The sequence below is a fragment of the Lipophrys pholis genome, assembly GCF_963383615.2.
Source record: "Lipophrys pholis genome assembly, chromosome: 17".
Taxonomy (NCBI): Eukaryota; Metazoa; Chordata; class Actinopteri; order Blenniiformes; family Blenniidae; genus Lipophrys; species Lipophrys pholis.
Window position 1 is genome coordinate 3995065 of NC_137643.1, and position 22726 is coordinate 4017790.

At 44.0% G+C, this 22726-nt stretch overlaps 1 protein-coding gene across 1 annotated transcript in view; it reads right to left on the reverse strand.

Moving 5' to 3' along the window:
- The window catches only part of erf (Ets2 repressor factor), a 38675-nt gene extending 16361 nt beyond the window's left edge, over positions 1-22314 (reverse strand). Inside the window, exon 1 of the mRNA XM_080485774.1 lies at positions 21741-22314. Coding sequence (XP_080341900.1) covers positions 21741-21762 — 22 coding nt within the window. The 5' untranslated portion in view covers positions 21763-22314. The remainder of the gene's footprint in view (positions 1-21740) is intronic.
- Positions 22315-22726: the final 412 nt, after the last annotated feature.

Here is a 22726-nt window from a genome sequence, read left to right on the forward strand (position 1 = left end):
TGATCTCCTATGGTGCTCGGAAAGAGAGCCAAAAGACGGGCGAGCTGGCTGTGATAGTTACTAACAGCCATTTTAAGTCAGACTACTAATGGGGTACGAGTGGCATATGATTCATACAGCAGACAATAAAGCTCTTGTCACTGGGGACAGGTTAGGCGTTGTGACACAGACGCAGCCCACTGCTGCATAATGGGGTACACTGATAGAAAAATACACATGTGGTACACACGCTGACGCATGCAGCAAACAGCAGGAGTGAATTAAATCAAAGTGGGCGAGCTAATATCACACACACACACACACACACACACACACACACACACACACACACACACACACACACACACACACACACACACACACACACACACACACACACACACACACACACACACACACACACACACACACACACACACACACACACACACACACACACACACACACACACAGACACACAACTCAGGTTCGTGGGGAGAGGTAAGTGGGTTCATGCGTGGGTGCACAGAGCACACAGACAAAGAACACAGGAATAGCAACCATGACCACTGCATGTGTGTGTGAGTGTGTGTGTGTGTGTGTGTGAGTGTGTGTGTGTTGCAGATGTCCCTGCTGACTCATAGCTCGCTCGTTTGTCGTTCAGCTTTCACAGATTCCGCCTTTCTCCCCCTCAACACAGCTACCGTCTCTTTCTTCCTTTATTCTCTCTTTCATTCCGTCCCTCCCTCACTCGGACGCAGTTTCCTAGCAACAAAAGCTTTTAGCGCTAAAAATAAATGGCCGAGTCACGACAAACAAGACAAAATATGATTCAATTACAGAAACTTGCCAAAAGAGTTTAGAGTTTGGGCCGGCGTCCAGGAGAGGCTCGGTGTGAGGGTGTGATCCGTCTCTGTCACACTGTATTTACAACAGGAAGGACACGCGGCACCCTTCTGACAGCAGACGCACGTTTCACCTTCACATACATCAACTTGCGCTTCAAGTACAGCAGACCTATCACTACTGACTTGTTTACCCATCAATATTCAACGTGTGGCTTTGAAGAGGCTCAGAGGTGACGTGAAGGAGGAGCAGACAGCACAGCTGGTGGTGCAGCACTCAGACAGATGCAGCTCCAACTGGACCTCCGTTGTGCATCTGTTACAGCTGCTGGTTTGTGTCATGTGAGAGAAAACAGGAGGCTGAGACAGTGGGAGGACGGCAGCAACAGCACAAAGGAAACAAATGTCACGATAGGAAACCCACAGTAGTTTGGCCCCGGCAGCTCTGAGACGGGGAGGAAGGAACATCAAACCCACTCTTTGTAAACTCAGTGGCAGGTTTACACCATTTCATATGTTAGACAGATTCTCTTGCTTGTTGTCCCACCTCCTTCAATGTAGATTACTCCGATGATGACGAAAAGTAAAGAGCAATCACAGTTAAGAAACACTTGAGAAGCAGAACTGTACTTGAACGAAGGAAATCATGACATGCACTTTTCACCCCTTGTTTTCAGTGTGCATGTGAAAATATATGCAGATATTTCAGTCCTCGGTACACGTTTTACTGGTAGTGTAAGTGCTTTTATTCACTCTTGAGCTGCGTAGAAAGTTTTCCAGAGGTGTAAATGGATTGTATACCGCCAATCTTCCAGGCATCCTTTTACAAAATGTACCTGGAAACCTTTATAAACACGACGCTGAGATGCCAAACTGGCAGAGCTTCCAGAAATCACCGCACAGGTCCGTTAAATGAGTCCCTCTGGGCAGCGACTCCACAGATCGATGTGCAGCTACATTACAGTGCATCTGAATCAGTCAAACGCTGACTGCACAAGTTTGGTGGATGCACAGCTGCAACTTGGTGACAACTGAACTCGACAGCGTCCAAAGCTTTTGTAATGTCTGGCGAACGCCAGTCCAGACAGGAAGAATTTCTGATTGTCAGCCGGAGGTGAAACACAACATTTCAGGGCTCGCTGGAGTCTATATATAGTCAAGTACAGGGCAGAACAACTCATTTACTATTAGCCCGCAGTCCCAAGCCACCTGCGTTCTCCTTTCCAAGAGCAACACGCCGTCTGCGGAGCAGCAATCAGTGGGGGAGCGGGTTTAACACGCAGGTCTGCTTTTCTTTGGGACGCTGACGTCACCACGCTTGGAGTAGTGCTCATAATACCCGATAGCCATCATTGGGGTATTGTCCAAAAGGCCCGTAGCTGCTGAGAGCAAACACAAATGGTCTCCTCCGCTATGCCTCTCTCTCTCCCTGACAAGTTTCTTTAACATGTTGTTCCATCTATCCATCTATCCCCCCGTTTATTTTTCCCTCCCTTCCTCCTATTCTTCGCTGAATCTAAATTTAGCCGCTGGAAAGGTCGGCCTGTGTCTGTCTGCAGGGTAATGATTCAGGGGCACGCAGAGCAACGCGCAGGACGGCAGAGAGGGGTGGGGTGGGGTGGGGGTGGGGGTGGTAGGGGGGGGGTCTGGAATCTGGACGGGGTTTATCAGAAATGGGATCAGGACAACACAGAAAGGCAGGAAATAAATGGGTGAAAGCAGGAAACGGGGAATCTCTGTTGGGCGTAAACGGCACTGGCATGTGCTGAGTCATCATTCAGAGGAAAACAAACAAACAAATCTTCAAAAAAAAAAAAAAAAGGGTTCAAACTAAACCAAAATACATTATGGTCTCTGGAGGTAAGCTCCTGCTGTCTTAAATATACTGAGATGATTAATGACACACTAAATTGTCTGGGTTTCCATCTTTGCCGTAGGAAGTTAACTACCCCTCTGCAACACAACAGACAATCCACTGCCTCTTTAATGAGGAGTCCTGAGCCCGAAACTACCTCTCTGCTCCTCACCGAGCTGATCTCATAATTACCCTGAAAGTATGAAGTTTGAATTCTTGGAGCCAGAGGCTTAAACCCGGGGAGGAGCAGGAGAAAGAAACGGAGCGAGCAGGAAATCAGGTGGAAAAGGTAAAGAGGTGAGGGAAGAAGAAGAAGAAACACAAGCAAGTGGAGATCAAAGAGAGCAGAGGATGACCATCCGCAGGTGCACGGCGTGAACCTTCACCTCCGTGCTCACATGATCGGTTCATTATATCAGACTTACAGAGAGACAAACAGACTCGGGGGAGGAAGGGAGGGTTTGGGAGAAATGGGGCCTTAAAGCTGCGAGCAGCACAGAAAACTTAATGTAATCTCTTTAGTAGAGTAGAGAGATGAGGCGAAATATATTACAGAGTATTACTGAGCTAAGATCTCGAGAACCTTGACACGCATAGAAAATGTACTGAAATGGATAAAATACAAATGAAAGAAACAGAATAAATACATGTATGAAAGAGAGATATAACCAAATTAGAGAAATTGAAAGTCTGAAATTTCTTGGTTATTTCTCCAGACTAAAACGATGATGAAACTATTCGGGGTGTTCTGCCGCTGCCTTTGGTTTATGTCAGAGAATGTAAAGCGCAGGAAGAGGAGCTAATCACTGCACGTCTCACCCAGTTCAAGACCAAGAAAATGCCTGATGTAACACAGGAAATAAAAGATCAATAAGTGTGTGTTAGTGGAGGAACCGAGGTGTGAATGTTAAAAAAGCGCGCACACACACACACATACATACAGACATCTGTAAAGAATTAGATGAAGATAAAATATTTTCATTTACCAGCACAGTACCCACACATCTGATTCCTGGAATCGTACTAAAGGCTGCAGTCTCAAAATACCAGTTTCTACAAGCTGAGCTGAAAAGAGAAAATTTGTTCAGATAATGATGACTTGTGCTGGGTTTGCTGGCAGATTTGGTGACACCACTGCAGCTTTAAGTAGCCACCAGAGTGGTGGCGCTGCTTAACTTAAATCAGCCCACAGGTTCTCTTGTGGTCACTTTCCGTCCCTGCGCTCGGGGCTCCTGCTTTCAAATAGCCCTGCTGTGAATGATGCTTCTGGTAGACTGCGAGCGATCCAAACCAAACACAGACTCGCCGTTTGGGATGAACCAGACAGCTGCGCTGCTCGACACTGCACATCACAGCAGCTCTGCAGAAGAAGAAAGTTGCTGTTTGACCGTTTGACACGGCGACACAAATATATTAAGCAGACATCATGGCCCCGTCGCCCCGGTCTCCACGACCTAATTTCAAAATGAGCACATTTAAACCAGTATAATTTGAAAAGACTCAAAATAGCGTTATTAACGAGGTTCTAAATACTGGTGGTGGATGTGCTTGGTCACAATTTGGCCCTCTGTAACACAGAATGACTTTTTTTGCGTCACTCACAATCATCAAAGTTGCAATTCCCTGGTATAAACCATTTAACGACAACTGAGACATACAAACTGCTCCAAAATGTGATTTGATGGTCCAGAGAGAAACATGTCGCGTCCTGGAGCAGTTTGAAGCAGCCCGGAGGCAGCCAAGGCTGTGATTGAAATGGCCCCGGGATAGTTTGTGTGTGTGTGTGTGTGTGTGTGTGTGTGTGTGTGTGTGCGCGCATTCAAGAGTCTGTCATAACACTCTGATATAAAGGGAAAGCATTTATTGCATTAAACAGGCTTTTCAGGGTTAAACATCTAATTCCAAGACATCAAAATGACGTTATTGCGGTCACTTGCCAATATCCTCTGCACCTTTCAGTCTCCCTAAGATATCTACTTAAGCACCGTCAGGCCAGATGGGAAGACCAGAAAGGCAGAACAGATTAACTAACATGAAAGCAGGCGATCTTCAGAGGAAAAGATTGTTACTGGAGTGTTAATGAGGAACAAAATCCTAAGCAATCACATCAGTGATGATCTCAGAGCTCAAACTTCTGTCTCCTAATCTGCAGCGTCTCAAGACAAGGTTGGACACTTATCAGTTTCAGGCCTACTTTCCCAGAGGGAGGAACGACGCATACAAGCACCCACACGTGCTCTCAAACTCGTCTGAGCTTGTTTTCCTTCCAGAAAATGATAACCCTGTAAACCATTCAGCTGAGCCTCTGGCTACCTGCCTGTCTCACTCAGCACGTCTGTCTTACTACCTTCAGTTATCAGTTTGATGAGTCGCACAATAAGAAACCGGAGTAATCCAGAGAATAGAACCAGCATTCTTCTGCCTGTATGTAAGTTTAAAAAAAAAAAAAAAAAAGCTATATGAAAACAATTTGATGACACTCGAGCAATGTGAATAAAAACAACCAGCTGATTATTAACATCAAACCGGGCAGTCGGCTGGCAAAATTCATGAGACAACCACCTTTTAACTGGGAGGCTTCAATAAAAGTCACTGAGAAAAATTTCATCAAGTCATTGAGCAAAATGCTAGAGACCCTGAGAGATGAAAGGAAAAACCAATTGGTCTGGAGAGAGGAAATGTAACCTTCAGGGTCGGGTTGTTCGTCTGATCCCACTGCTGGATTTTGTTTTTAACACGGCACAGCTAAAATGATCCTCAGTCAGCAGAGAACCATGAGCCTGACGAGCGGTCACCGACAAAGAATTACATCAACTGCTCGCCTTCGGCGTCTGTAGAGGTAATCAGGAACTTTGAGTCTGATTAAGTAAATATATTAAAAAACAATGCAGGTTTTCTGTCTGCTCGAGCTTTCCATGCCGTCTTCTAGATTTTTGTGAGTCAGGACCGTGGTAGAAAGATGTTCACTGGTTGAGAATCATCAATGTGGCGTCCTGCATGAGGTTCCTTACTCCCAACTGCTGAAGGACATCTGGCGTAAGACATGCGGGTCGTGTGATCTATGGTGAACCAGGGAGAGTGTCAGTGTAAGCCAAGTTCATTGGTATATATGACAATGATTGATTCATTCAGAAGCAATTTCACGTTAGGATTTTCAAATTCAGTGTCTTGTACTTGCATCACTGCAAAACCCAGAAAACCCACCGACAAACTTCACTGGATACTAAACTGTCACACAGACAATTAGTGAAAACGCAGCCGTGGAGGCCCTGATGGAGGCCCTGATGGAGGCCCTGATGGAGGCTGCTGGTGTTACTGATGGAGCTTCGGAGCAGCCAAGAAGGAGAGAAGATAAATATTTTGACTTTAAATCTGGCTTCTGTGTTGTGGTTTGGTCACCAGACTACTTTCATTTTCCTCCAACACACACACTCACAGGCTGAGGCAACCAGGCAAATTTGGCGACTTCAGCTATTTGATTGGGACACGGACACACACACACGGACACACACACACGGACACACACACACGGACACACACACGGACACACACACACGGACACACACACCGCAGCCCAGAATAGGTCTGTAGTTCCAAATCCACGGAGCTGGATAGGTGACTCATACCAATCAAATTTCAACTCCTCCTTTCGCCGCCCCAACCCCCTTCTTTCCCATCATGCTGTTTTCCTTTCAGCGTCTCTCCACACAGACAAAGAGGCTCCACAGTTGATTACAACAATGCCAGAGATTCACTTCACAGATGTGACGCTGATAGGACAGACAAGAGGAAGAAGAAGAAAGAAAGAAAAAAAAGGGACAGTTCCCTACTTTCTGCGTCAACATTAGTCATTGTAATAAGATGCATTCATTGATCCCACGTGTAATAGTATTGGAACTGATGTCAAAACCTTCAATCACACTGGAGGCGTCATCACACACAGTTGGAGAGATTAATATCTACAATAAAGGTTTAAAACCTCAATTTCAATGATTCACTACTGACCAGAACTCAATCATCCTAAATATTTCCTAACTATAAAACCTCAGCGTAAATGACACAAAAAAAAAACAAACTTTAAAAAAGGAAATCAGTGAGAAACTTCAAGAGCAACATGGGAGGAAAGTCTTGTTCAGGAAGGGTTGACACGGTAGTTGTAGTGCACAGAGCATACCGAGCTGAAATACATGTGGTGAAACAGGGTGACAATAAAACTACACCGACTCGTTACACTGAGTCAAACATGTCTGGTTCAATTATGCACAGATGACCTGGTCAATAGATTTAAACTAGTTCTAGTTTTCCAACATTGGTGAGTCAAAGTCCTACATCTACTTTATCTAAGGCAGCACGAGGGAGTAAAAAACAGACAACAGCAGCTGTGAAGGATGTTTGCCGCTTCAGGCTGGTCTTTATAACCTGACTGTATTTCAGTACTATTTCAAACATTACAATGAGTTGGCTCATTGGTGGTTTATGTATTCTTAAAACTTTCACAATGTTCAATGAAAAAGTATTTGCGAGCGTTCACATTTGGCAGGTCTGGTTTGCCTGTAACTGCCCAGTTAGTGTGGTTGGTTTGTGAAAGTAGAAACACTGAAGCCTGGAGTGCATCAAATATGTGATGTACGAGGGAGGCGCAGGTCTGTAACCTCCAAACAAACCCGAGTGCGGCCTGATAGAAGCACTGATACAGCGACGCCCGAGTCAAGCCAACATAAAAATCAGCAGGTCTTCTTACGGGATTAGTTAAAGTGACTCCTGCTGCTCCGTCTTAATTCTTTTAAATTAAACTCTGACAAGGAAACGCATTGGGTGAGCCACAAAAATAACAATTATGTCTAAAAACTACAAACATATCAGATCATTTCTCTACTAATTAAATTAACATTACCTGTATGTTCACCATTTTGGCCTAAGAAATCAACTTGCACGAATCTCCAGATTAGTTCATGCTTAGAACGTTTTGGACGTTGGTCGGAGGGCTGGACAGAAAAAGAAAGGTGGCGGCATGCAGCACGCCACGCGTTAGTTAAAATGCATTTAGCATTTAAAGTGTATATACTGTTGTCGTCCAGGTTCACATGGGTTACCACAGCCAGTTACTGCAGACTGCACATCCTCATGCCAGGTAAACTTCAACCATGGGTGTCCGTTTACACGACAGCAGTGCTCAGGGTCCGGGAGAACACCAATGTTTGAAAACAGCTCCAAGTGTGGAACTTTTTAACAACGCTCCGACAGGGAAAACACAAATTTTCTGAAAGTAAATAGTTCTTCTGCACATGCGCGAGAAGATGGACAACAACACGTCTGGAGTTGGATAAAACCGACGATAAGGCAGCATTAAAACATACATACCCAAAGTATAGTTTATATTGCTTTTATTTAACCGAAGAATCCCAATTACAAACATCTGGCATTTCTGAAGTGTTTCAGTTGTCACAGCAAGCAAAATCTTGCATCAGTTTTCTTCCAATCTTGAACATGAAGATTGATAATTACTACCAGACCACAGTCGTTCTGAACTGCCACTCTTCTGGCACCTCTCACGGTGTTTATCCGCTGCGTCGTGTGGCTTGTAGTGCGAGCACAGTGACAGTAATTCTCTCTGGATGAGTGTGTTCGAGAATTCTTTAAAATGTCGACCAGCCAGCGCGGGACTTTCTACTTGTACGCCGTCTGGGTGCGTTAGTCAGCTTTTCCTCATTGGCAGAGTCACCGCAGTCTTAATTCCTCTATTGCATTAAAGTTGGATCTTTCAGTCTGTAGACAGAGTGACTCGCTGCCTGTGTAAAAACATTAAAGACGGAGGCACGACGGCGTCACCGCAGGCAGAAGGCAGCCCAAATGAGCACGGCACGCTCGTGGGCTTGAGTGAGAAAATTAAAAGTGTGTGTGTGTGTGTGTGTGCTAATGCAAGACATATCACCTATTTTTCAAGACATGTGGGGGGTCCAGACCCCCTAATAAAGTGTGCATGCTGTGAGATGAGTGAGTGAGTGTCTGGGGGACTGACTGACTTTCACATTTCAATAAAAACAGAGACGCAGCTCGTTCATCACCGCCGCTGGACCGCAGCTTTCAGTGACACCAAATGGGTGGCACAAGTTAACAAATGAAGGACGGTGGCTCTTTCAACCTCACAAATCCACATGTGAGGTGATGCTGCCCCTCAATGCTTAATGATTCAGCCTTCTTTCTCATTCAGGTCATTTCTTTCAATTAACTCATTCATCATGTCACGTCATGTAAGCGGCTGTATAAAAACCTTTTAGAAAGCACAAGTTTTTATACGATTCAGCGTGGGATCTGCGTTTTAATGGCATCCATTGCTGTGGGTGATAGAGAGGGGTCAGACAGGAGAGAGGAACAGAGCTAACTTTAGGGCCTGCAAATGGCGCTGTCCTGATCAAATGGTGCCTTTCTTATCACTCAGGAAGATTTATGGCTTACCTTTGAAGCAGCCAACAAGACAAGTCCAGCCCTACAGTCTCCTTTACAGTTTCAGCAGCTGAGATTCCTGCTGTGAACCGATTTGAATAAAGGCCAGGACGAGGTTCTCAATCATTTGGCGGTGTGCTCCTTCTGTTTTCACGTGTTTAATATTAATAGTAGAAAGGTGTGCTTTGGCTTTGATGGTGGGAGGTTAATGCAGAATCTGTCTTATACTTGAACAAAGAAAACTGTGGTGACTGGAGCTCGATTAACACTGTTAGATCACAGTAAATGTAAAAAACCAACCACAAACTAAACGACGGTATGTGTAGAGATGAGGGCGTCGATGACACTAAAATTGTGGTAACAAACAGGACTTTTATAACTTTAGTCACTAGATTATCTATCAGCCGCTACAACATTGTTTGTATCGGTACTTTAAACACCAACACAGATCAGTGACACAGTGGAGACTTTAAAAAGTGATTTAGGACAAAATTAATAGAATACATTATATATTTTATTCTCTAGCAGAAATATATCAAACTGTACTTGAACTGTATTGGAAATTGAAGGCAACATTATTGTTTTTGTTACTTTTTACATCAGTAACAAGTGACTATCAACAAGAACATTTGAGCAAATCATGATTATTTTTTGTCTTAATAATAAAATAGCACACAAATTAACCAACATCCGGTCAATGTTTTGGAGCTGATAGCTAAATAGGTGGCATTTCATCATCATTTCACATGATTTATCCACTATCAAAAAGCTGCTAGTTGTAGGTCTGCAAAAAAGACAAAGTGAAGTTTTTGAGTGGTAAAATGTTTTTTAGATAATTGCCCTTGAGGTAAGATCAACATTAAACATTAAAGATGAGAAAGGCGCTCATACACCAGATATCAACACCCCACATGCAGATTCACAGGACAAGTTGCGGCAGCAATCAGAGAAAAAGCCACAGGGTTTTCCCACAGACTGATAACAGAAGCTATCGGGACAAAGAAAGATTCATTCAAACCAATGTGTGATTATTACATAACTGCTGTAAGAATGACATAAAGCAGCATGTAGCTTCTCATAGTGATACTGAACGGTACAAATAAGCTTGTCATGCAAACTCCTGGATGACAAATCTGAATTTTCTAAACAAATCTAACGGTCATTCCTGCATGCAAATTGGTCAAAGGGCATTTCAGATAATGAGCTACAGTTATAATGTTGCATAAAGCAAGAACGACTACCAGATTGACTGAACTCTAACTTTCTAGAACTGCCCATTCATGATATGGACAGTTGAATTTCTGATTGAAAAAAGTCTTTATGCTTCTGCTTTGCCACAAGCAGCTTTTTGTTTTGGGTATGACGTATGCATTCAGAGTAATTCAACAGTGCTGCACAGAGATCGATGAAGACTGGATGGTGGTAATGATCCCCTTCGATCATAAGAAATATGTCTTTAAGACCTGACACTGGTATGACCTGTTTATGCTTTGGATTCAAGTATTTTTGACACAAGGACACTAGTGAAAGTAATTCACTCTCCTTTCGGGTCATGGATTGCAGACATACCAACCGTCTTTTTGTAAGAAACATGTATTCTTGAAAAAAACCTTTTAGAAACACATTTCTGTAATATATTAATACACTTAGTTACAAAATACGAGTTGGACTCCAGGCAGGGGTCATTCTGCAGCTTGTATGTTCCGCCTGATATTGTCAGGTCTTCATTGGGTACTCCAGGCTCTTCCCACAATGCAAATGGCAGGCTTGTTAACTGGTGACTGTGAATTGTCTGTATTACCATTTTAACACTGGCATTAGAAAGACATTGAAATGGGTGTGAAGAAATCTTGTCTTTTCAAACTAAATAAACTAATTAACTACATCGACTCGCTCCTTGGTAGTTACCGTTTCATCAACAACAGTTGCATTGTGACGTATCGACGACGTGAGCAAGTGCACATCCAGTTTCTACAGCTGCTGATCAGAGTCTGACTTGATAAGACCGCTGGAGGATAGCCAGGTCAGCTGACCCTGCTCCACATGCAGATTTAACGCGCTCACACGATTCCCCCGCGAGAGCGCTTGCAGGGCCCAGAATGATGCAACCTGTCCAAAGTGCATCCTGCGTTTTACCCAGTGGTAACTGGGACAGGCAAGTTTCTTGACATAAAGTTGGATCAAGCCAGTAAAGAAAACGTGCAGCTAATCAAGCTGCCGACTTGGTTTTCTGTTAACAGAATCCTATTATGCTCATTAAACTGATGACTGAAGACACGTTCAAAGGTGGTCAGGTCCACAAATATGAAGCAGTGTAAAGAAAAAGGATTAACCTCGACACTAACAACATCATAATCAATTTGAAACTACACAAACCCTGTAAAAATACACCCATGGGCAGCTGTTGATCAGTGGCTGCCTGAATAAACATTTTAGAGTCCTTATGAATGAGCTCAGCAAAGCACCACACAGACACTGACACATCACAAGAAGGTGTAAATAAAAAGCAAAACAGTCTGGCTTCAGCAATATTCGTCATTCGACTCCTGCTTTTACATGAGGGCCCAGGTATTTTATAGAGTATGCTGGTTTGTATCCGTGACAATATAAATAGAAACCAAGCTCGATGACCCTGAAGGCTTCACAAGGACTCACAAAGTTTCGCATTTTCTACCGAGCAGTGTGGTCTAAAAGACGCAGGTGCAAAGTCAACAAGAGTTGAGGCGGTTAAAGCCTGGGCTGGACCAACCAGTCCAAACAACCACAAAACCAAACTGTGCCGTTTTGTAACCTGTTGACAGAGTTTCCCCTCAGCGGCTCTTGAGGTGGTCTCCTGTGAAAAAACAACAACTATTTAGCATCATTTGACAACTGGCTTATGAATTAGCTGAGACTTTCCAGTGAAACTGCAATGCGGTGCCAATGAGAGCCACAGTCTGCTTTAAGTGCATGCCAATGCTACCGGTTGATTGTAAATTAATAGATGTTGCCACCCACTGTAGGTCACTGTAATTGCATGAACATAACCTGCCTGCCTGACTACCTCTAAACACTCCTCCATGTTAGATCACACTGTGAAAACAGACTGCATTCAGTGGGTATTTTTCCCTCCAACAGAGACTTGGTTGTAACTACTTTACTACTGACATTGGCAATGTGGGCAGTATTGCTCAGAGCCATACAGGACCACTCCTGTAATCTTTCAACTTACCCTTTTAAAGTGTGTAGGAGGCAGGTCTACGAGTCTGGTGAAGAACCAGAGGGAACTCAACAGGGAACTCTTCTATGCCTCCTCTGGATGACGACCAACAGCAGACGATAGCCATAACACCCTCCCGGAATTTAAAAATCTTCAAATAGCTTTTAGTATAAATTGTGTAAATTATCAAATATTAATAAAACAAGACTGTACTTACTGCCTCATTTATTAAGTTTATTTCAGATAAATATTGGCTGATCAATGGACAAGTTTAATACTCCTGTGAGTGTGACAGAAGATGAGTGTGGCCGGAAGCTCTGTATCCTGTCAGGTGTTTAGCAGATATCTGTCCTCCTGCAGGACTCTTCCTTATCTGCTCGGTGAAGCGAGTTGCTGGTTCCACTTCACCAGCTCCCTCTTTTCATCCGCCCCGCTGGGGGGGGGGGGGGGGGGGGGGGGGGGGGGGGTCAGCTGTCACAGACCCCGTGCACATTCACTCAATCGTAAACGCTTTAAGAGATACTGATCCAATAGCTCGGCCAACACAAGACGGTATAAGACGATGATGAGCACATTCTTGGACTAAAAAGTGGTACTGTCTGCACTTTACAAATAACTGTGCACAGAGAGGGAGCCTGGGGTTTGTCAAAACCGGACCGGTGTGTCTGCTTTCTGACAGCTCCAGAGCTGAATTCCTTGCAGTGAAATTAAATGGAAAGTTATTGCTCAGGTACTGTGACAGCACAGGGTCCTTGCACCAGATCTCCAATAAGCATAGACAGAGGAAGAGTCTACCACTTCAAAAGACTGTGAAGCTTTAAACGGGCAGTAAAACACCTACTGTTTAATCCCTTCTTTTTTTTTTATATATCAGGAGTTGTGCCATATCAAGAGACGAATAGCACAAAAACAGCATGATTCAGCTTTATAATGTCGTTCTGACACTGACCAGGAAACCTGTCGAACTTCCAGGTTCATTATCGAGTCAAACTCATTTTAGCAGCGATATAAACAGCAGACCCGGTAAATGTCAAACCGGCTCAATCACCTCGTCACATTGTCATCAACCGTTGTCAATAGAAACATAACAGCTACCAAAGAGTGAGTTCATCGTTTTGAAAATTCTGCAAAAATAGCTCTGAACTGGCGAGAACTGCTGATCCAAGGGGAGGAGGAGAAATTTGGTCAAGTTGGGTAAGTTATTAAAATACATGTCAGGTTTAGGCTTCAGTCTCTCAATCACATATTTGAAACCATGCTGAGCTGAAGCCCCCAAGGAACAGAAGTGCTTAAAGACGCCCTGAAACATTCTCTAACTGATGTTTGATTCATCATATTTCTGGTGAAAACGCGTGTGCCGCACACCCACACCAGTTCGAGACGGAATCTGAAGACGTTGGTGCAGACGAGACACCAGCGACGCTGCATTTGCATTTTTATCGGGTGAAGTGTCATGAAGCCCCCTCGAGTGCAGGATGAGTCATCAGCTGACATCGATTTGCTGGAAGGGAGGAGGAGTGAATTTATTGCGAGACTTCGTCATTTCACTCTACAGTTGTCACAGAGGGTTCTTTTTGAACCGTTTTTCCATAAGATACAAAAATAAAAGAAGGGCAGTGTGAGCTTTATTTAGTTAATTACTTATGAATTCATGCTGTGGGGTCTTTACTTCTCTGATGTGTAATCAGGTTTTGGATTCTAGAAGAAATCTTTTGTTAAACTATTAACATAAATTATTCAACCACAAAACAGTCGCTATATTGAAAGAGACAATCCTATTCCCTGTTTCAACTGATACCTTAAAATACCATATATATATATATATATATATATGAAAAAATATATTTTAGAAATAAAAAGGAAGCTTGTATGTTCACCTGGTCTTTTAGAGTGACTGCCTTGGTCTTTGTTTGGCCACCATGCCCTGGTTTCAAGCGACCTGTTGTCTACACTCTAAGTTTGGCACGGGTCACTGAAGCCACCGTGCATACACACTTCCAGGAAAACAGCTCTGCTGCAACATGGGGAGATGCTCTCGGCAGCGTTGACCCGGGCCGCCAATTGACAGCACACAGGAGAGATGCTGACGTCACCCTGGTGGAGTTTTTCCAGGGTCTGCTTGCCCAGGCTTGGCTCTGCGGTAATCAGGAATGTGATCAGGTCAACCTCCGAGTCGACCTGATCACTCACAGCCACCATATAATGGGAGGAAGACCATGGAAAAAGAGTACATCCTGTCAGAAATACAAGCATTCAGGGGATTTTTTGGGGTTATGGTGCTTTCCTCCTAAAAGGACAGAGTGATAATTAACCGTCTACTGAAACGACCTTAGGCCTTTTTAGTGGCCTGATCCGAAAAACACAAGAAACAAGATCTGATTCTGCAGCAGCCGAGATCCTGTACATGGAAACAAAATGGAAACCTTTAACTTGTATAACTACTATAAATCTTCAAAACTGATACAGCACAATCAACATACCCTGTCCAAACCCATTATAAACGTGTCACTTGCATTACTGTGTATGAAAATTGTGAATATATCTTTCAAAAACAAATTATAAAATACATTTTTAGTACTGAATTTAAATAATCTAACTATTAGTAGGTTTGAGAGCCACTGTCTTTAAAGTAAATGATTCACACAATGTGACTTTTTAGAAGTTAGACATGCTGGTGCAGGTAGTACCAATGTAACACGGGTAAGACATTTACAATAGTAAACTGGATTTAACAACTAAACGTTTGTCTGCCCACTGGCTTGTCAGCACCAGAAACCAAATATTTAATATAACAGCAGCTCCCTGCCAGGAGTCAGGGCTCAAGAGCAATCGGACAGCAGCCCACCTCCTCACTGCCGAGCTCCAGCAGACTGCAATTTTAAAATAGCGCAGTTCAACTCAAGCATTTGGGTATCACCCGGGCTAGCCAAATTTAGGCCAATTTGATATCAATTACCCGGAGACACTGTGATCCTGCCCAGTCTGAGAAAATAACACCACTCATCATGACGTCATCGGATCGGCCTGCTCTCTGAAATACAACCTCGTGGAGTGTCTTTTGATTTGATTTTGAATGACAAGATTATAAAACAACGGAAATGCAGTTAAATGCAGTTTTAGCATGCTCTAATCTCAAAGGAACATTCCAACAAGGCCCCACTACTGTCCACATAGTTTTTCCTTTCCCCCACGGCAGCACATGAGATCACAGGGCCGCCACTAAATCCTGGAAACGAGGAGTCTGCAAAGACAAACTGCACCACGGCATCGCTGCTCATCGGTCTCCAGCACCTCTTCTCAAACCGTCCCTTACACAAACAACTTGGCCTCGACTCGCAGTGTAATTGTGCCGTCTGTGCGGCTGGTGCCAAAGGTATAATCCAGCATAATGGTGAGACAGTAGCACAACAGAGTCCTTCCCAAACAAACGAACGGCATCGTTTTTAAAACAAAATGAGACTGTGGTTCATTAGCTTTGGTCTAACCAGTGTTATTAGAGCTATTTGAATCGGCATAAAGATGTCTAGTTGCTCTTCCTGTAATTACCAAACAGGCTGAGTCAACCTGGCCACAACCGAATGCTCTTCCTCAAGGGCAATTTGGCATTGCTGGTAAAAGTCAAACACTCACTTTGTTGTGACCACATCAACGTTAGGTAGAGCCGCAGTGTGACAGACATATGGGCACTAACACACTTATACACACACACACGGCCATAAACAGCAGCCCTGTCTTAACCAGACTTAACACCAGCTAATTGCTCATGTATGACTCCTTTCACTGCACACACACTCACACACACATACAGAGTGCAACAAAGTGCGCTGGCTTTCTGCAGCTGTGACGTCTCACATGTGGCGCGGTGTTGATATAAGAAGTAACACAAGCGGAAAATTGGAGCTGGAGCTGCAGGGGCCAGACTTCAGACTTCCTGATAGGAAGAGAGTGGAAGCTGACCCATATATATGTAAAAATATATTTACACGTAATATATTTGTATGTGGCTGCAAATCATGGCTCCCACCTGGGTCTTTTAATGACAGCATTGGTCGCCTATTAAAACCTTTTTTTTTTATTTTTTATTAAAGAACAACATCATGTGGTAATGTCACTGCTGAAGCTACACCGCTCCATGTGAAGCTGTGACTCATCAGTGCAAAAAAAAAAAAACAAAAAAAAAAAAAATGCTTTACTTCCCCAAGTTTCTCCCTGGAAACTTGAGGGAAGTTGATTTGAATCACACTACAAATGCAGAACAACAGGAACTAAGTAGGCTTTCTCTTATAAGCGGAGTCATCACAGCTTTAGCATAATTTACCAACACAAAGGGACACGTCCTCCGCTGTAAGGGCCGGCGGCTAAAAGAAGCCCGGCGACTTCTGAAACGGAAGTGTGCAAAATAACCTTCCTAATCTGGTCCGCTGGATAATGGAAGTCATTAGGAGAGAATACAATGTTCAGAAGTCTGAAATAGGCTGCGGACATGTTCGCTGAGACGCGCCTCTAAAAATAATGAGACTTGTGAAGATTCAGTCTCATAAAGCATTTTTTACAAAGTTTCCGTCGGTCTTTCTGACCAAGTGTAAAATATCTTTAATCCGAGTTCGAATCAGGATGTAGAATTGACTTGTGATTTGGTCAAATGAAAGCAGCTCTTAGTTGCTAAATATTGTCGTTTTAAAATAGTTCCAACAGCATATTTGCTTGTCTTAAAGCAGCAACTGAAAAAGGCTCAGTTTGACTAAAACGTTGCTTGTGCTTAGTTTTTCCATTGGCGTATTGCGATATAAAAAGTTATCTTAAGCAGCAGAGGTCTAAAAGACATATGTAATTATGATGCTGTGTTGTGGCGAGGCATTCCCCTCTTAAAACATCCATTATGGGGACTGGATGTCTGCCTGCCGCATGTTCACCACAAGGCACTTCTGACTAAACTGAGTCTGAATGTCCAGTGGAGAACAAATCACAACCTGAGTGAGGAAAATCGCAATAGTTTGGGAAATATTTCCGTAAAATTCAAAACAGCAGCGTTTGCGATTTCCCAAGGGACACGACTTTAACTTTATTTAACCAGATTTGATGAATTGGCTCCGATTCCAGCACAAGAGAAGGGCCAAACAGGTTTATGTGTAAAGTGAGGCAAGCGATGAAAAATAGGCAAACAGATTCTTTCTTGGACTCTCGGGCAGCATGTTAACGAGGAGACTCGGATCATCTCCGCGCCTCATTTTCAGATTCGTCACCACCTGCAGTGGCGGCGACATCCCTCGGGTCTTTCTTCCTCCCCCCCCCTCAGACTTTGATGTGGAGATAAATGAAAACGTACACGAGCTTTTTGCTTACGATAAACAAAAACAAACATGGTGCTTGTAGTTTGCGCCGGGAAAATTTCCTTATACGCATAACGTGTGTGAAAACCCCCATCAGAGACACATTTAACTGGATTTACTCTGGCCCAGATTCTCGATTATACACACTACAATCCTTTCTCAACTTCATCCAGCCACACACACACACACACACACACACACATCTTGTACCATTTTCCTTCTCTGTTAGAAGATTCTTCAAAAGTTTTCCTGCAAAATAATGTAACATGTAGTCATTTCTGTGTATAGCACTGAGGTCACCATGGCCTAAACAAGTTGTTCCCAATCCCCGGATTGCCTGGAAGAAAGGTTGCAGACCACTTTTCAAATCTCTTATTTGCCCAAACATTATAGTGAAGCCAAACACTGGAGGGCACAGCATCTGCCACAAACACACAAAAGCAGGAGTACGATGCAGTTCCTCAACTCTGACCAACATTTCAGAAAGCCTCTCTTTATGCGCCAACCTTGACAGAGACAACGTCCAGACAGGTAAAGATGAACTCCAGCGCCCAGTTCACTCTCCATGATTACGTGACATCATTTTTCAAAACGTTGGTGTGTAAACGATGCAGAAACGATGTATATCAACTTCAAACAATGTGTAAACGTGCCTTTGTTTGTACTAGTTTTCTTTCAAAACTAGGATAAACTAGTAAAATGCTCGGAGGCCTTTTTCCAGATATTTGGAGAAGCGTCACCGTTCTCTGTGACTATATGAGATCACTCTCTCAGCATTAAATCACCCAAAGTTAACCAGTTTTCAAAAAGCCTCTATTTATACTATACTACGGTGAAAGATACTGATCATTTTAAAACAACTTGTATTCATTTACATTGCCAAAACTGTTTAGTGTGCATTAGTGCGGTCATTGTTTTTGGTTTGGGCCTGAAATGTTACTGAAGTCTGGGATGGTGGGCTTCTACTGAAAACATGGGACTCTCTTCAGGTCACTAATTTAGGGAGTTTGTTCAATTCCTGGATGCCAATGGGATCATGGTTATGTTATGTTGACCCATAAATACTTCACAACTGAGCTAGTTGACATAACTTTAGACCAGGGTGTCAAACACATTTGCTCAGACAGAAAGAAATAGTGCAATAATAACATGTAAATTACGTCTTAAATTAAGTTTTTTTTATCTGTTGTGATGCAGAGTATACTTGATGTATGTCTATATTTAAACAAAACCAAACGCTTACTACAGAAAATTAGAGTACAATTTCAACATAAAGCCAAATTTAATGAAGCCTTCTGGTAAAAGATGCAGTGAAATGTCCTATAGTTGTTGCATTCTGCATGTTCTTACAAACTCAGCCTGACAGCATGGCTATGGAACTAGTTTGACTGCAACGATGTAACTCGCTTTAATGCCACTATCTCAGCTCGGGTCTCAGTGTTGTGTCCAACGCTCATAAGAAATGTCTCCAAAAATCCATGTTTTCTTTGAAATCTTTACGATTTGCTCGGTGGTTTGGCCTGGTTGGCTCTGGCCCACGCGCCTTATGTTTGACACCCCTGGTTTAGACTATGCCAGACACGTTATAAAAGATGTTAATCACACACTTCTTTGTATTCACCTTCTGAAAAATAACATTTAGTGAGTTTCAGCCGTTTGGAGGCACCTTGAGGAGGAAGACTTCCCTCTCTTAGAACCTCTGGGCAAAACAAAAAGATTATGGAGGAAGAAATGATTCTCGGTGAGAGTGACAAGTGCAAAAGAAAAGATTTAACAAGTGCTATTTGGATGACTTACTTGTGCTGCTCTGATGAACAAACACCCACCAACTCTGAGTTTCTATGACTAAGACGTCTGGACAGAACCTTGTTAATTCTATAGACGTAGATTTGTCCCAAAAAAAAGTGGTCAATGATTCCAGGTGAACTGGATTCCCTCTGTGTGGAAAAAATATATATATATAAATTTGCCAATACTGGAGTTTATCTGAAGTCGCGCACATCGTGCACACAACGGTTGGTGAGTCACTTTTACAGCCTCAGTCGTGATGCACCCACACCATTTTTAAGCCCCTAATCTGGAGGAGCAAACCAAGGCAAAAACATTAAGAACAGATATCTAATCCACAAACGGCTGGCGGACGAGACGGCTGCAATTATTTCTTTTGTGGGGGCTTTTTTATTTCGGAGAGTATCAAAGCTGTTGTTCATGCTGACAAATGTATGTATGGAGCGTGTTTGTGTTGGGAAGGACGAGAATATTAATGAAAGAGGAAAAAAAAGGTTAACAAGAATAATGCAGGGAAAGTCTGTACACCTCTAAGTAAATGAACTAAAGAAAAGCTTGTGAGAGGTAACACGTCGCTACTCCTCTGTACTGTATCAGAATACACAACATCATCAGCTCATATTACCTAATACTGGTTTCGAAAAACAACATCATCATCCCCAAATGCATAATTCTGCCAATTTACCGGGCCAACACAAGCTATGGTTAGACCCAAATACTCAAACAACTGCATGAAAAGAAAGTTTCAGATTGTACTTAAGTCCAATTTGTGCATCTTGAAGAACACTGCAGTTCCCATCTGCAGCCATCACAGTGAGAGTACGCAGAGTACGCAGAGTACAACGTTAATCACACTGAAGGAGATTTCCTCTGCAGGTGAGTGGAACACAGTGGACACGGGAGTGGAAGAGCTGAATACCGAAGAAAACCTCATCTGGTTCCAAGATGTTATTTAGGAGAAGATTGTGATTGTTTGGGCAAAAAGAAGCTGGATTTAAAATATGTAGGTTCCTGTGCAGTTATGATGCATATAACAATGTTATAAATGGGGTACACCATATTATTGACACAATGACACTACCAGCTCCTGAATAGGTTTTCACCCGTGTTAAAAACTTCTGCATCAGCATATGTCCATATTATACGTACATTAATGTGCAGGGGACAGAGGATGACAGAATATGCAGGTATCCACCAAAACACTAGAAAGCATCCATCATCTATATCACTTTATTATCCAACTTAACAACAGGGCGAACAGAGAGGCACAGATTCAATCACACACACAGTCAATTTAGAAACCAATTAACCTCGAATGCATGTTTTAGGACTGCTGCACAACCAAGTCACTGCAACTTGGCTGGTTTTTACACTGAACCCTCCTCCTGCCACATCCAGCACTAGAACCGGGGGCACCACGAGCTTCAGGGTAAGACGTAAGGCAACGTGCCACCAGGGGGAACAGTGAGGACCAAGAAAACTCATGCAGAGAGTAGAAATACTTTAGATGAAAATGATCTAACCACTGGATGCTGCTGCCATGAGAGAAACACCATCCGTCCAGAGCCTTGCCCGAAGAAACATCAACACGTAGGGAATCTAACCTGCAATATTTTGACTGAGAGAGAACCACTGAGGCCACCCTCCCCACTCATCCAGCCTGTTGCACATGAAGAACGTGCAAACTCCAAAAGAGGAGGGTTAATAATCCTGGACTTGAACCGGGGATCCTCTGAGAAGTTGGTGTGCAAACCACTACAGCACCGCGTCTCCATCCGAGGATCAGCACATTAAAAAAATTCAACATTGAACTCGAGACAGAGGAAGTGACAAAAATACTCCTTCCCAACAAGTGTGCAGAAATGTGACTTTAGTCGTGCATTACTCTTTTTGGGGGACTGCAGCGACGTTTGGAGACGCAAACTAGTCGTCGTTGTTACAGTTCGGACTTAAAAAGTTGACTTAAGTGAACTTTGACTGATTTTAAAAGAGTTTTAATGCCGCTCGCCTCCACCGCTCCAGAACCGGACCTGCCTCGACGGTAAACCTCAACCTGAGCGGCTTCGCGTGCAAATAAAGTCTCAAAAGTGTCGTTTCGCGTGTTGCGAGCCACAGATCGGTGAGAGGGGAGCGTGTGCCGGCTGGCTGGGACAATGCTCGGCTCCCAGCGCCATCACCCCGTCACACTTTCCCCCGGAGCGGAGAGTTGTTAGCCTGCTAGCCGCTAGCCGCCGCCAAGCGGCTCTTTTCCGCGGAACAAACAACGAAGTGCAGCCCGGCCCGGGAGGCCGCTCGCTTACCCGAATCCGCCGGGGTCTTCATCGTCCGAGCGCCGCTTCGGTCACTTTTCCCGTCGATGGGTAACTTTAGACGGCGGTTAGCCTTTAGCTCCGTCGTCCTCCTCCTCCTCCTCCTCCTCCGGTGTTTGTTCTCAGCGGCGGCCCGTCGGGAAAAGCGCCCGCTCGGGGTTCGAGTTCACAGCAGCCCCGGTAACTTTACCAGGAGTTTTATAACCATGGAGGAGAGAAGGTTAAAACTTTTTTCTCTCCGAGCGGCGGAGTGTTTGTGCCTCAGCGGCGAGAAGTTTCCCCCGGGGCTCCGCGGGGGGAAATCCGGCCGCCCGGTCTGAATGGCGCAGGTCAAAGTTTGGAAGGAGTCGCGCTGCCGTTGGTCGCTCGGTCGGAGCTGCAGCGGCGGAATGTCTACAGCTTCACCCCGCGAGCAGCAGCAGCAGCGGCGGCGGCATCCGCGACGCGTGGTCGACCCCCCCTCCACATCATCTCCGTGCTCCGCCGCGGCGCCTCAGAAAGGAACAAAACTCCACACGTTTCTCTCTCCGTCCCTCTCGCTTTCTCCGGCGCAACAGAGTTTTTCTTTTTCCACTCACTCAGTCACTTCGTGTTCTCTACCCCCTCCTTCCTCCGGCGGGGTGTCGTGTTTCGCTCGCTTCTTGCCACACGGGGCCGCCCACGCTGACCCACGGAGGGAGGGAGTGAGGGAGAAACTCAACGCCCACTTCTTACCGAAGATCGTCTATGGCTTTTCTAGATAACTTTTGTTTGTTTTGTTTGTAAATAGAATTCTAAATGGGCAAATTTTGATTCATCCTCCTGATACCAAATATTGAAACAGAGGTGTCAAACACATTTTATTTCAGTCCAATTTCACCTTGGGTGAGCCCGCTGCTGAAATAGTGCCTAAATATCCTTAAAACTTAGAAACGTGACAGGTTTTCTTTGCTGTGTTGCAGAGGATACCCATTAAACATTTCTATATTTTCACTAAG